The sequence below is a fragment of the Carcharhinus amblyrhynchos genome, chromosome 23, assembly GCF_965287045.1.
Source record: "Carcharhinus amblyrhynchos chromosome 23, sCarAmb.v2.hapA, whole genome shotgun sequence".
NCBI lineage: Eukaryota > Metazoa > Chordata > Chondrichthyes > Carcharhiniformes > Carcharhinidae > Carcharhinus > Carcharhinus amblyrhynchos.
In genome coordinates, this window is record NC_137346.1 from 23,948,209 (window position 1) to 23,962,206 (window position 13,998).

Here is a 13,998-nt window from a genome sequence, read left to right on the forward strand (position 1 = left end):
ACTTAAACTACGCACTCTAATTCTTGATTCCCCAACCCTGGGAGAAAGATTGAGTACATTTATCCTATCTATGCCTCTCATGATCTTATATACACCTCTCTAAGATCACCCTCAGTTTCCTATGCTCCAAAGAAAAAAGTCCTAGCCTGTCCAATCTCTCGCTATAATTCAGTCTCTTGAGTTCTGTGAACATCCTTGTAAATCTCTTCTACACTTTCTCTATTTTAATAACATCTTTCCTATAGCAAGTTGACCAAAACTGAACACACTACTTCAGGTGCAGCCTCACCAACATCCTGTACAACTGCAACATAATTCCCAACTTCTATACTCAATGCCCTGACTGATGAAGGCCAGCATGTCAAAAGCCATCTTCATGCCCTATTTACTTGTGCCTCCACCTTTAGAGAACCTTGCATCTGAACTCCAAGGTCCCTCCATTCTACAATACTCCCTAAGGACCTACCATTCACTGTGAAAGTCCTACCTTGATTTGGCTTTCCAAAATGCAACACCTCTCACATATCTGTATTGAACTCCATTTACCAAGGTCCTGCTGCAGTTTTTGATAAGCTTTCTCACTGTCTACAATACCACCTATTTGTTATCAAACAAAATCTGGCACTGAACCACGTAAGGCGATTATAGCACAGGTAACCAAAAGCTCGGTCAAAGAAGTGGATTTTAAGAAATGTTTTAAAGATAGGGAGGTAGGGGAGCAGAGATCTTTAGAATTTCCATGCCTCAAACCAGAACGGGCAGTTCAGGGATAGAGATGCCATTGGCAAAACATTCCCAAGGCAATTGCGAAAGTCATCCTTCTCCAATTTAGTGAATTTTTTCAGGTTACAGATAAAGTGAAATTCACCCCTTTAGTTATCATGTTCCCTCATTTCTTCTTGGCTTCCCTAAATGGCTATCAATGGATTTTGGGCAACAGGAACAATTGTGGAGCAACAAGGGAGATCCATGCACTAAATTAGGCAAACGTCCCAAATATAACTCTCTGTGGAGCCTTGACTATTTCTATGAGTTAGATCCCACTCGGTGATCCATGTATGTCTTATATTTTCCATCCCAACCAGCCTATTTCAAAAATGACTTGATTTGCTCAGGCTGCACCCAGATGTCACCTAACAGGCCACATAGAGAAAGAAAACTGCTTAAGTACAAGGGATATCAATGAAGCAAAAACCAAAATAACAAGCTTGCAATTCTGACTGATCTGATATTTTGCCATGAATATCCATTACAAGGTTAAAAACCACCCTCTAGCCAGCCCAATTAAAAATTTAAATCTGTCATTTAAAATTACACACTGCATGCAACAAAAGTTGTATTGGAATGCACCGTGAGCTACTTACCTGGTCACCAGCGAAAAGGCCTCGGAGCAAATAGGAGGACAAGGGACTAGCTTGATGAGGAAATGGCTCAGTGCTGCTGGAAAGTGGGCCCTGGTGACCTTTTCAAGAACTGAACGAAAGGTATTCACATCAGCTGCCTTCGAACTCTGATCTCCTCCTCCTGTGTCCAGGATGTTCCCTCCATGAAGCACCAAGATAAGCACACGAATCTTGCACTTTTTCATGTCCTGTTGAAACATACCATTCTGAAAACAGATGCATCTATGAGCGAGAGATGACAATATTGGCATGCAGTGCTCAGCTTCATTCAATCTTTATTTGTACACAATAGTGAATAAACAATGATTCTTCAAGCCTAGCTAATGCATATTTTTGCATCAACTTCGTTCTAAAGATGTGCAGGGATGTTTTTCACACAGGTGAGTGGTTGGCGTCTGGAACGCACTGCCAGAGCTGATGGTGGTAGCAGTCACAGTAACAATATTTAACAGGCATCGGGATGGGTACTTGAATAGGGGGGAGGAATAGAGGGATATGGAACAAATAAGGGCAGAAGGTTTTTTTTAGTTTAGTTAGGGCATCATGATTGGCACAGGCTTGGAGGGCCGAAGTTCCTGTTCCTGTGCCGTATTTTTCTTTACTCTCTGTTCTAATTGTGCATATCAAAGCATTAAACATCATTTCAGTTACACTCTTCTGCCAATCATATCCTTTCCTTTCCTCGAGGCACTAGTTCATACCCAAGTTACCCTCCTTCATTTTATATCTATGTAGACCTTATTTGTGGGTCATTCAAGTTCTGGAGGGAACAATTCTGAGCCTGTGCTCATTTAATATCCTCTAGAATATACATTCCAGCAAGGGTTTACTAGACTGAGGTCAAGGCCTAGATTTTATCATCCTGGCTGAAGATGGAGATAGGGGAATCGGAAATTTAAATTTTCCAGCCGATTCCCGCCAGCCATCAATTTGATCTGGACAGGAAATGTGGCAGGTCACCATTACCTGATGGACATTGGGTTCAGCCCTGTCAGTGCTTGTGCCAACTTTAAATTTCCCTGAGTTTGAGATTTTCATCGAGGCAGATGGATTTCTCAAGCCTAAGTGCAACATGTCAAGTCAGTCAGTTTGTAAACTTCAGGGGAAGCCTATTCTGTAATTGGGAACCTTTCAACAGGTAAGCTTAAGAAACGTTGCCAACTACTAATTCATTATTAGTTGCTGAATGATACTTTAAGTGCGCATTGAATGTAATGATTGATCATAGGGCTCTGTTCTTAAAAGGTAAGTGACCATTAAATTGACTCACATCATGTAAGCATTCAGATGCGCTGGGGATTCCTTGACATTCAGCAGTATTGAAAATAAGATGTAAATGTATCACCTAGGTCTCTGATTCTTATATTGATTTAAAGCCAAGACATCAGTTGAGCCTTTTAAGTAGCTAAACAGATGTCTGACTTCTTTGATCCACCTGCTGAACCTTTCAAAAAAATTAACAAATGGCTAGCCCACCTATTCAGGCAATTTCAAAGATTCCACTATATTGAGTTCTGGAGAATTTGTTTATGTAATAGAATATCTTTATGAATGCTTAGCTGAGCTCCATGCACTACTAATGGATTTAGATCAGCCAAAGTTGTCTACACTGCTGTGAAGGGGACTGTGTGCTTTGTTTTGATTGATGGTTTTATTAACAGTCAATAGGATTAAAGTGTTTTGAAGAGTTTTTTGAATGGCTGGTTGTTTTGACAGATTTATGAACATTTAAGAGGAGTGAGTTTTTTTCCCCCCCAAGTCAAGATTCAATATCTGGTTATTTATTTCATGAGCATTTCAAAGGCTTACCAATGTTATTATAGGGCTCATGATTAATGTCCACATCAGGCACTGGGGTGGGATTTTCCCCCAAAATGGCAAAGTGACAGAAAATGGGTATCTTTCTCCACAATAACAACCAGCTTTTCACTCCAATCTTCTGTCACATTGTCAAAAGAAGTGGTGGGGGGGCGGGCGGGTGAGGGGAGATGAGTGTTTTGGCAGGACCTGCTCCATTGAGATTGGGACCCCAATCTCAAAGTAAAGTGACGTTGCGCCCCCCTCCCCTACAATCCACTCTCACTGTCATTGTGTCCACAGGGTATCCCCACCCTCTATCCATCCTTGGCAGCATCAGCCCCCTTCCCTATCTTAATTGGTCAGCATTGGGATATCAGAGGGCTCCCTCCATCATCGCCCTCCCCCCAAATCACATAATGGGACCCCTTGTGGGGCTCTCTCGAGTACCCACCCCAAGCCTCTCGCTTTGGCAGTGTCATCCTGGCATTCAACACTCCCAGAAGCAACAGCATTAAACTATTTAACTATATTAAATAGCTGATTTCATCATAATCTTGCCCTTTCTGGAGATGCACCTGATTACGTCGCTAGTGGGGGTGTGGGGAAGACCTCAAACTGAGATCTCCCTGCCGCAAGTCCCATTATGGTCCTCTCACAAGAGTTTGCAGCCATAAGGAAATTCATGCCATGACAAGCAGACTCTGAAAATCTTCCCCATTGGGTGAGAGGGTCTGAAGGATGCAGTAGGGACATGGTGGAGGCATGGGTGATATGAGGGGTCCTGGAAGAGTCATGCCATCATGGAGGGGCACGGGAGAAAGGAGAAAGAATGGAGTTATTCAAAAGACATGGAGGTGGAGGGTTGGGGATGGATGAGGATCGGGGGCATAACAATCAGGTATAGAACTGAGCCAATATCTCAATGAACAGAGACAAGGCTTCTAAGCAGCTGGCCCAGTTCCGTTCCTACCGTAACCCTGCCTCAGACGGCCATAAGTCCAACTCCCTGGAGGGAAAATAAATTGTTTGTCAGGGTGCATTTAGAACATGGGAACACATTATTGTGTGGTAGCCCAACTCAGATTCCTAACAAGAAAATCCAATCCCACTGATCTAATACTAGGTAAAGAGTCCCATGAATCAGCTTGTTGGCATAACCTGTATATGCATCAGCCATCCAGGAAGTTTCATTTAACTTCTATTGCTCTCGAGTCTTCTTAAGAAGCATCTGGATGTGTAGATAAATAGGGAGGAAATGGAGGGATAAGGACGGAGTAAGGGCAGAGGATTTTTTTTATATAGTTACGGCATCATGATTGGTGCAGGCTTGCAGGGCCGAAGGGCCTGTTCCTGTGCTGTACTTTTCTTTGTTCTTCAATAAAAGTTTTGGATGTCCACATTATAATGGAGCTGTGATTATCTTCACTCCAATTATCTGTCTGGTTCATAAATGACCATCATTATTGTAGTGTGGGAATTTGAACACTATGTAGTCTTGTTGCCTATTTACCCCACTCTCTCGTCTGAATAAAAATTAGCCATACAGATGAAGAAAAATTAAACCCAAGTTGATTTATTTTACTCGCAGTGTCCTAGTTTTTAATCCCCTGTCCAGGACTTTATTGGACCGTGCACATAAAACAAACACATGCAGGCATTCAATTATCTGTTCGATCTCACTGGGGATCGCAGCCCAATCCACTATGACAGAAAATCACTTTAATGTATCTATCTGTGTCAATTTATTTGTTTGTATTCATGGGGAGGAAGTTTTTAGGACTGGGGAAGAGGACCATTTCCAACTCAGTACCTAGCCATTCTGTGACTATATCACTAATTAGCACTCTTTGTCCAATGTCATGCCCACTCGTAAGAGATGGCACAATTCAATTTTATGTGGGACCCGTAAAACAAAGAGATTAAGTGGGTTTGAGTTTTAACACAATGGGCTCCAACTGAATTCAATTTCTGACACACTGGTTCTCATTTTTAATTTAATTTCAAACAAAATAAAAATAACTTTTCAATATCAGCATTACAAAATCATGATTGCTTCACTGATCATACACTAACCTAACAGGTTGACCACACAAACAAATGATGGGATCATAATGGTCCTTGAAGCAATTATCTCTTGGGCATATTGACTACTGAGCTTCCGAAAACCACAGCAGTATACAGAACAGGAATAAGCCACTTACACCATTGTGTCAATGCTGGCTCAGTTATAGATCAATGCAAAGAACATTCCATAGCCTTGTGTCCCTCTCCGATTCAAAGATATTTAATTCTTCCTTAGGAAAATGCAATGACCTTCAAGCCAATCATTTCCCTTTTGCAAAATAATCGACCTTCCAGCAATGCCACGTGTAAAGATATTCATCCAAAGCTCTCTCCTCACTCTCTTACTGGCAATTTTAAACTGATGACCCATTTCCACGTTTGAGGAAACACTTAATTTTTTTTAAACCGAGTCACTCTTTCAAAAGGCTTCTTCCAGCACAATTTAGATGCAGGGTCCAACACACAAAAATGGTGATTCCACTTTGCCAAGGAAAGTATATACATTGGTTTTTAAACACACTTACCTCTGGATCCTCTTGTCCTTCCATACTGCCCTGTGTGGGACATCCCTGCCTATTGAGAGAGTCACCGTACATGTCACCTGCAAGAAAGAAATGCGCATTTTAGTCTTCTACACAGTACCAAGGGGTAGAATTTAATGTAGGCATCGCCTATTATGAAAGGTGGTGGCACCAGCCCAAACCCAGGGAGCCCTGAGGAATAAATGTCCTCATTAGCCGCAATGTGAGGATCCGAGACCCTCCAGCTTCGCCTGGCTCCATCAATTAATTGCTGCATTACTGTGCCTGGAGCAGATGCCCTTCAACTCTAACCGCATCCATCACCCCCTCCCCCTAACAACCCTAAGTGCTGCCAGGAGATGTGGGCCCTTCTGGCATTGCAGTGGGCATAATTGGAGAGTCAGTTCTCATCAGGGTAAAGGAAACATAACAATTCTGCCTCTGTATCCTTATCGAAATATAGGCTTTACTATCGCTCATGTTTCAACTAGAAAATATTGCAATCCCAACTGATGCATAACTGGATGGAAAGATCCAGAATGGAACCCTGATTCAAAAGACCGTGGGCACAATCTTATTTGCCATTCATGCCACACTCCTGCTGCAGCGAAGTCGGAGAATTTGGTGGCCAGCCATATCTCCATTCAATGCGGCAGAATGGGTCACATGAACAGTGGTAGGATTCCAGCCCATAACTTTTACTTTTGTTTTAATAAAAGTTGGAAGAACACAATAACAGGACTACTAATTAGTTTTAACAATGAGGAAAAAAAAAATTAAACATAAAAAAGTTGGATTACGATACAATGCTCCTTTATTCCCTTGTTATCTTAACAATTACACACAGATTTGAAGATTAACACAGATTACAAAGTACATCTTAAACTACAAAGATTTCATTAACACAAAGTCCCTTTAAGTACACAGATTGGCTGTGGTCAAATTCACAACTTTACTCTGAGCCCCAAGTGAATGTCTGTGGAGTATTCCTCAGAAACCCCCCATATGATTGTCACGTGAGTTTCAAAACTCCATTCTCAAAAACACACTTTAAAATCTTCTTTCACAATAAGGCTTTCCATTAATGGTTTGTATTCCAGAAGGCAATCCAGGTTTTACAAATCAGTCTTTTAAATAAAGTTTCCACTCCACTTTTAACAGCCAATCCTGCCCAGGTTTCACACTACCCCATTCAGGATTTCTTTGCCTTGACCGCTGCACAAACTGTTCACAATTGCTTTAACTCTCGATTCCCAGATTCTATTAAAATGTCATCAACCTTTTCATTTACCTCTAAAGACTGCTTTCCCATTTTAAATCTGGTTATGGCAATTGCCTCTTTAACTCAGAACACTGTGTTTATTCTTCCTTGAATTCTTCTGAACAATACCTTAGTCTCAGTTCTCTTAACATCAGTCATCTTAAGACATTCCTTCTGTCCCAATTTCCTGGTTATCTGGACTGTGACCAGTTCCTTGGAAGCTTGCCTTCCTGCAGGTTCCTTGTCCTGTCCGACATCCCTTGCCCTCTGAGCACAATATAAGTGCAGTTGGAACTGAATCAACCCACACATGCAAATACCTTTGTTCAGCATGAATCTAACCATAGGTTTTACCCTTCCTTCCACAGGGACAATAAATTAAAACCATGTGTTAATTTTAAAGTTTACCAACACAAATATAAGTACTTAAAACGATTTTTGTTTTCCTAACAAATGTCAAAACATCAACTAAATTTGGCAGGAATAAGAAAAGCAAAATCAAATCAGGTTAACTCCAGTGTTGACTAATTTTGATATTGTTAAAAGATACAGAGATACTGTAACTTAAAATGGTATTTATGGATCTGTACAACAACTCATACGCGCAAGTTCCAAAAAGGGTAATGGAATGGGAGCACATTTCCTGCACGCAGGTAACAGGGGCAAGATAGACTTCTGAGGGAGGGAGGTGGGTGCTCAGTTGGGGGGTGAGGAGGGATTCAGAGGGGTGGCTTCATGCAGGCCTCCCTCTTCCCGATGCCAGGTCCTTCAATTTGGATGCACACATTTAAGAACATTGAACGAGGGACACCCACAGGCAAAACCAACAGGGATTAGTGGGTTGTCTCCTCAGATGGCAAGACCCTGCTTGCCGCTGGTTGAATACAAGCAGTAATAGGATGAGACCCAAAGGTGGCCTCTGGGATAAAGGTCACCTGCACCCTTCCTGTCCTTGACCACTGCACTAATTGGAGGGAGGTGGGAAAGTGGGAGGGGATCTACACCCTCCACCTTCAAACTCAGCTCAGGGAAGGAGCATTAAATTCCACCAATTTGTCCATACCTTCAATACTATGAATTAACAGACAATTCTGTGGCACAGTGGTTAGCACGGTTGCCTCACAGCACCAGGGACCTGAGTTCAATTCCCGGCTTGGGTCACTGTGTGGAGTCTGCATGTTCTCCGTGTGTCCGTGTGGGTTTCCTCCGGGAGCTCCGGTTTCCTCCCACTGTCCGAAAGGCGTGCTGGTTAGGTGCACTGGCCATGTTAAATTCTCCCTCAGTGTATCCATACAGGCATCGGACTGTAGCGACTAGAGGATTATCACATTAACTTCACTGCAGTGTTAATGTAAGCCCACTTGTGACTAATAAATAAACTTAAAACTTTAAATGGTTTCACTGACTAACTTGAAACTTAAAATCATAAGAGCTCATGTCAGAAATCATAAGAACATAAGAACATAAGAAATAGGAGCAGGAGTAGGCCATCCAGCCCTTCGAGCCTCCCCTGCCATTCAATAAGATCATGGCTGATCTGTCGCGGCTCAGTTCCACCTTCCCGCCCTCTCCCCATAACCCTTAATCCCCTCTCTTATCAAAAACCCATCAACCCGCGTCTTAAAAATATTTAGCGAGGCAGCCTCCACCACTTCAACGGGCAGAGAATTCCAGAGATTCACCACCCTTTGAGTGAAGAAGTTCCTCCTCAACTCCGTTATAAACCGCCCCCCCTTTATCTTGAGGCTGTGCCCCCTAGTCCTACTGTCTTTTTTGAGTGGGAAGAGTCTCTCCACCTCTATCCTATCCATCCCATTCATCATCTTATACGTCTCAATGAGATCTCCCCTCATTCTTCTAAACTCTAATGAGTACAAGCCTAGTTTATTCAGCCTCTCCTCATAGCTCAACCCCCTCAACTCCGGTATCAGCCTAGTAAACCTCCTCTGCACTCCCTCCAAGGCCAAAATATCTTTGCGCAGGTGCGGCGCCCAAAACTGCACACAGTACTCCAGCTGCGGCCTCACCAGTGCCCTATACAGCTGCAGCATCAATAGGCCATAATACACTTTACACAGAGCAGTTTTAAAATGCAGTATGTAAGGATTATGATTGCAATGTTGAACATATTTATTTGTCATTCAAAACGTGTGTGCCATTGATTGATTGGGGTCCGTTAGCACTTGCCAGTTCGTGTGCATTTCAGCAGAGTGCTGAGGGAGTACTGCATTACTGAAAGGAGTACTTTTCCAATGAGTCATAGAAACACAGTTTGGCTTGCTCAGATGGATGCATGAGATGCCATGGCACAACTATAAAGTAAAACAGAAAGTTGTTTCAACTCTTTTGGATTAAATTAAGAACAACAGCAGCAGCTACAGATGTAGCGAATAATGTAGCACCAATCCAGTCAACTACAGGCATTCTACATGTCTCCTCCACCTCACTCAATCTCTTCCTCTTTAATATGGACAAAATATGGGCGGCATGATGGCTTAGTGATTAGCACTGCTGCCTCACAGCGTCCGAGACCTGGGTTCAATTTCAGCCTTGGGTGTGTTTGCGTGGCATTTACACATCCTCCCCGTGTCTGAGTGAGTTTCCTCCTGATTCCAAAGATACATGGGTTAGACTGATTGGCCATGTTAAATTGCCCCTTAGTGTCAGGGGGATTAGCAGGGTAAATAAGTGGGGTTACGGGGATAGGCCCTGGGTGGGATTGTTGTCGGTGCAGACTTGATGGGCTGAATGGCCTCCTTCTGCACTGTGGGAATTCTATGAAAAGAACCAAGTATCCAAATGTAATGTGTAGAAAAAGCACAGCATGAAGAGCATTCCTATCACCATCGCCCCCAGGGAAAAGGAGACATAACAGCTCTGCTCCTGTGTCTCAAAATAAAGGTCACGATGTAATTCACTGTAACCCCTTCAAAATTAAAATGTCAATTAACTTTGGCAGGGATGAGAAAAGAAAGACCAAATTAAGTTAACCTCAGTGTTGACTAATTTTGATAAGGTTAAAATATACATAAACACTGTAACTCAAAATGGTACGTAGGGATCTGCAGCAAATTGTATGCAGAAGTTCCAGAAAGGGTGTGAAATGGGAATGCATTTAGTGCTCATGTAACTGCACAACTTAAACAAGTATCGTGATCATTTTCCTCATTTAACAGTGCTTGGTAATTTTATTTGTATATCAAATATACTTTGCAAATACATCCGGTTAGAATTTTTGAAGTTTGAAAACTGTGGTGATTAATGAATATTATAGTATTTATCAAACATTTGTACACTGTTGACCAAGTCAATGAGCGTTGATGTGATTTTCTGCCGAAGCTCTACTCATTCTTTCAAGGGTATATTGCCAATTTTCTTTAGCCTGCTTGAAGCTGTGGAGTTTGACTCGAGTGGGCTCTGCATAAGGATAAGTGACAGAAATCGAGTGGCAATGCAGAAAAGAGGTGAATGCATTAATCAGCTCAAAGTCCTTTATTCAAAACTGGAACCTTTTCAACCTCATCCAGCACATTGACATAGAACACATCAAGGTGACACAGCTTTATTCTTCACTCACATACCCTGTACAGCCATAAAGTATGACAGCTACACCTCAAGTATATGTCATTTATACAAGGAGTTAATGTTTATTGTGTTTATTTTAGAGATGCTAGATATATTAACAAATGTTCCTGCACCAATGTAGCTTGTCTTTTTCTCAAATAAGCTAGCAACTAGGATGCATAGTGTTCATCGGGTATATTTTCCTCCATGAGCTAACAAAGGGTGGCACAGTGGTTAGCACTGCTGCCTCACACCGCCAGGGAACTATGTTCGATTCCAGCCTTGGGTGACTGTATGCACATTCTCCATATGTCTGCGTGAGTTTCCTCCAGGTGCTCTGGTTTTCTCCCACAGTCCAAAGATGTACAGATTAGGTGGACTGGCCTTGTTAGTGTCCAAAGATATGTAGGTTAGGTGGATCAGCTATGGAAAATGTGCAGGGTTATGGGGAAATGATGGGGAGATGGGCCTGGATGTGATGTTGTTTCAGAGAATCGTTGCAGACACAATGGGCTGAATGGTCTTCTTTGGCACCACAGGGATTCTATACGAAATAAGACAGTGGAGACATAAAATTGGGAACCCAGCTTTTTGCTTGGCCTGATTGACTTTCTTGCTCACTTGAAGTATACCCTATGTACAGCCACTTGCATAAAGCACTTAATACTAAGTAAGACTGAATTAATGAGCTTTTCAATGGTGTGATTTGTAAATAGCTCAGAACAAATCATTTCAATGGTGAAAATGTTTTCTGAATGAGGAGTGGGGTGATATTTATGTGGCTGTTTTGCTCCCGCTCGAAATCCCAGATCATTTTAATACCAATCGTTACAACTTACAAAATGGTATTGAAACACTTTGGAAAAGTTCTATAGGGATGTGTGAAGCTTCCCTGATGATGTTCAGATGGAGCATTTTGCATTCACTTTAAAGTAGGGCTGCAGCAGTTGACATACAGGTCTGGCTTATCTGTTAGTAATGCTTACATAACATCATTTTAGAAATGAGCTTACTGAGAACAAGATACACGTCTGTGATGTTGTATGTCACTGGCACCAACATAGAATCACAGAACACCTACAGTGCAGAAGAAGGTCATTCAGCCCATCGAAGTGGCACCTACAACAATCCCACCCAGGCCCTATCCCAGTAACCCCACATATTTACCCTACTAATCCCCCTCGGGGAACTAGGGATGGCCAGCCAGTGATGCCCAAGTCCCATAAATGAATTAGAAAAATACCTTCAGACAAAAAAAATCTTAAGTATAGACCTACTGGAGAAAGAAGCCAAACATTATTAACTTCATCACTCTATGCCCCCACACCACCACCGCTCAATATTTTGCTGTCACGAATTATGGTTATATGCAAATGTAAAATCATGATGCATTTAATAAACTTTAATTGAACCCTCATCATGCAGAAGGAGGCCATTCAGCTCATTGGGCATACACTGACTTTCTGACAGAGTATCTAACCCAGGCCCCCTTCTCTCCTCTATCCATACACCTTGGAACACTAAGGGGCAATTTAGCATGGCCAATCCACTTAACCTGCACTTCTTTGGAGTGTGGCAAGAAACCGGAGTACTTGGAGGAAACTCACGCAGGTACAGGGAAAACACAAATACAGAGTTCATATATTTCAAGAGTAGAGATATATGAACAAAAAAATCGGGCCTTGGACAGTGAGGAGGTAAAGGGGCAAGGGGCAATGGTGTTCAAGCCTTCACCGGCACCTCTGCCCTCACCCCTTCCCCTCCCTCCCAGAACTACGATAGTGTGCCTTGTGTCCTCACCTTTCGTTCCACCAACAGCCGCATTCAAAGGATTATTCTTTACCATTCCTGCCAACTCCAGCATGATGCCACAGGAAACTTATCTTCTCCTCACCTATCCTTTTACATTAGCTACCAGTCTCTCCACATACTCTCTCTTGGTCCCTCTCATTTCCTTTCCCACTTCCTCTTTCCACTTTCGAGATTTAGCTGGGTCCCATGCATATTTAATATTCAGCCTGGTTATGCTAATTACACAGCCCTCTTACAGGAGCCACCATGAAACTTGATAAGGATGGCAGATTTCCTTCTCTAAAGGGCATTAGTGAACCAGATAGGTCTTTATAACAATCAACAATGGTTTCATGGTCACCATTATACTTTTAATTCCAGATTTTTATTGAATTCAAATGTTGTCATATGCTGTGGTGGGATTTGAACCCAGGTCCCCAGAGCATTGCCCTGGGTCTCTGGATTTTGCCTTCCCATGGCTGACCAAGGTCCCGTCGTTTGAAAACATTTATCTCCACATCTTGGTAATTCCATTTGAGCAGTATTGAAGCCAACAGGTGGCAAAGCTGGCATAAGAAAAAGGAATTCTCAAAAAAATCTCAATGTCCACAAATTCAATTTCCAGCAATAAAGCTGGAGCCAACTTCTTGCTGTTCAACTCAATACTACCGTTAAAAGCCATTCAGATCATTGCACTGGGTGAATGCTTTAACCAAACAGGGACGGCACAGTGATTAGCACTGCTGTCTCACAGCGCCAGAGACACAAACTCGATTCCCAGCTTGGATCACTGTCTGTGTGCAGCTTCTCCCTGCATCTGCAATGGATTTCCTCTGGGTGCTCCGGTTTCCTCCCACAGACAAAATTGTGCAGGTTACGTGAATTGGCCATGATACATTAGGGTCGGGGGATTAGAAGGGTAAATATGTGGGGTTACTGCGATAGGGCCTGGGTGGGATTGTTCTAAGTGCCACCTCAATGGGCCAAATGACGTCCTTCTGCACTGTAGGTGTTCTGTGATTTTATGTTGGTGCCAGTGACATACAACATCACAGACGTGTATCTTGTTCTCAGTAAGCGCATTTCTAAAATGATGTTATGTAAGCATTGCTAACAGATAAGCCAGACCTGTATATCAACTGCTGCAGCCCTACTTTAAAGTGAATGTAAAATGCTCCATCTGAACATCCCTATAGAACTTTATTGCCCATCCCTAGTTGCCCGAGGGCATTGAGAGTCAACCACATTGCTGTGGCTCTGGAGTCACATGTAGGCCAGAACAGGTAAGGACAGCTGATTTCCTTCCCTAAAGGGCATAAGTGAACCAGGTGGGTTTTTCCAACAATTGACAATGGATTTCAGGGTCATCAGTAGATACTTAATTCCAGATATTTTCTATTGAATTTAAATTCCGCCTTCTGCTGTGGCAGGATTCAATCCCCCAGTCCCCAGAGCATTAGCTGCATTTCTGGATTCATGATCTAGTGATAATACCATAGCAATCATTGTCTAGCAATAATAATCTTGGCCATCGCCTCCCATGATTTTTTTTGTACTTTGAAGAAGCTGCACGTGAGCTGGAATGCACCAATTT

General features: G+C 42.5%; 1 protein-coding gene across 3 annotated transcripts in view; it reads right to left on the bottom strand.

Moving 5' to 3' along the window:
- The window catches only part of LOC145357321 (membrane-associated phosphatidylinositol transfer protein 3-like), a 409,171-nt gene that overhangs the window by 247,045 nt on the left and 148,128 nt on the right, over positions 1-13,998 (bottom strand). For all 3 annotated transcript variants that reach the window (XM_080210560.1, XM_080210561.1, XM_080210559.1), the window contains 2 exons: positions 5,792-5,868; positions 1,365-1,591 (listed from right to left, as the gene is read on the bottom strand). In XM_080210560.1, the coding sequence (XP_080066686.1) occupies positions 1,365-1,591; positions 5,792-5,868 (304 nt within the window). The remainder of the gene's footprint in view (positions 1-1,364; positions 1,592-5,791; positions 5,869-13,998) is intronic.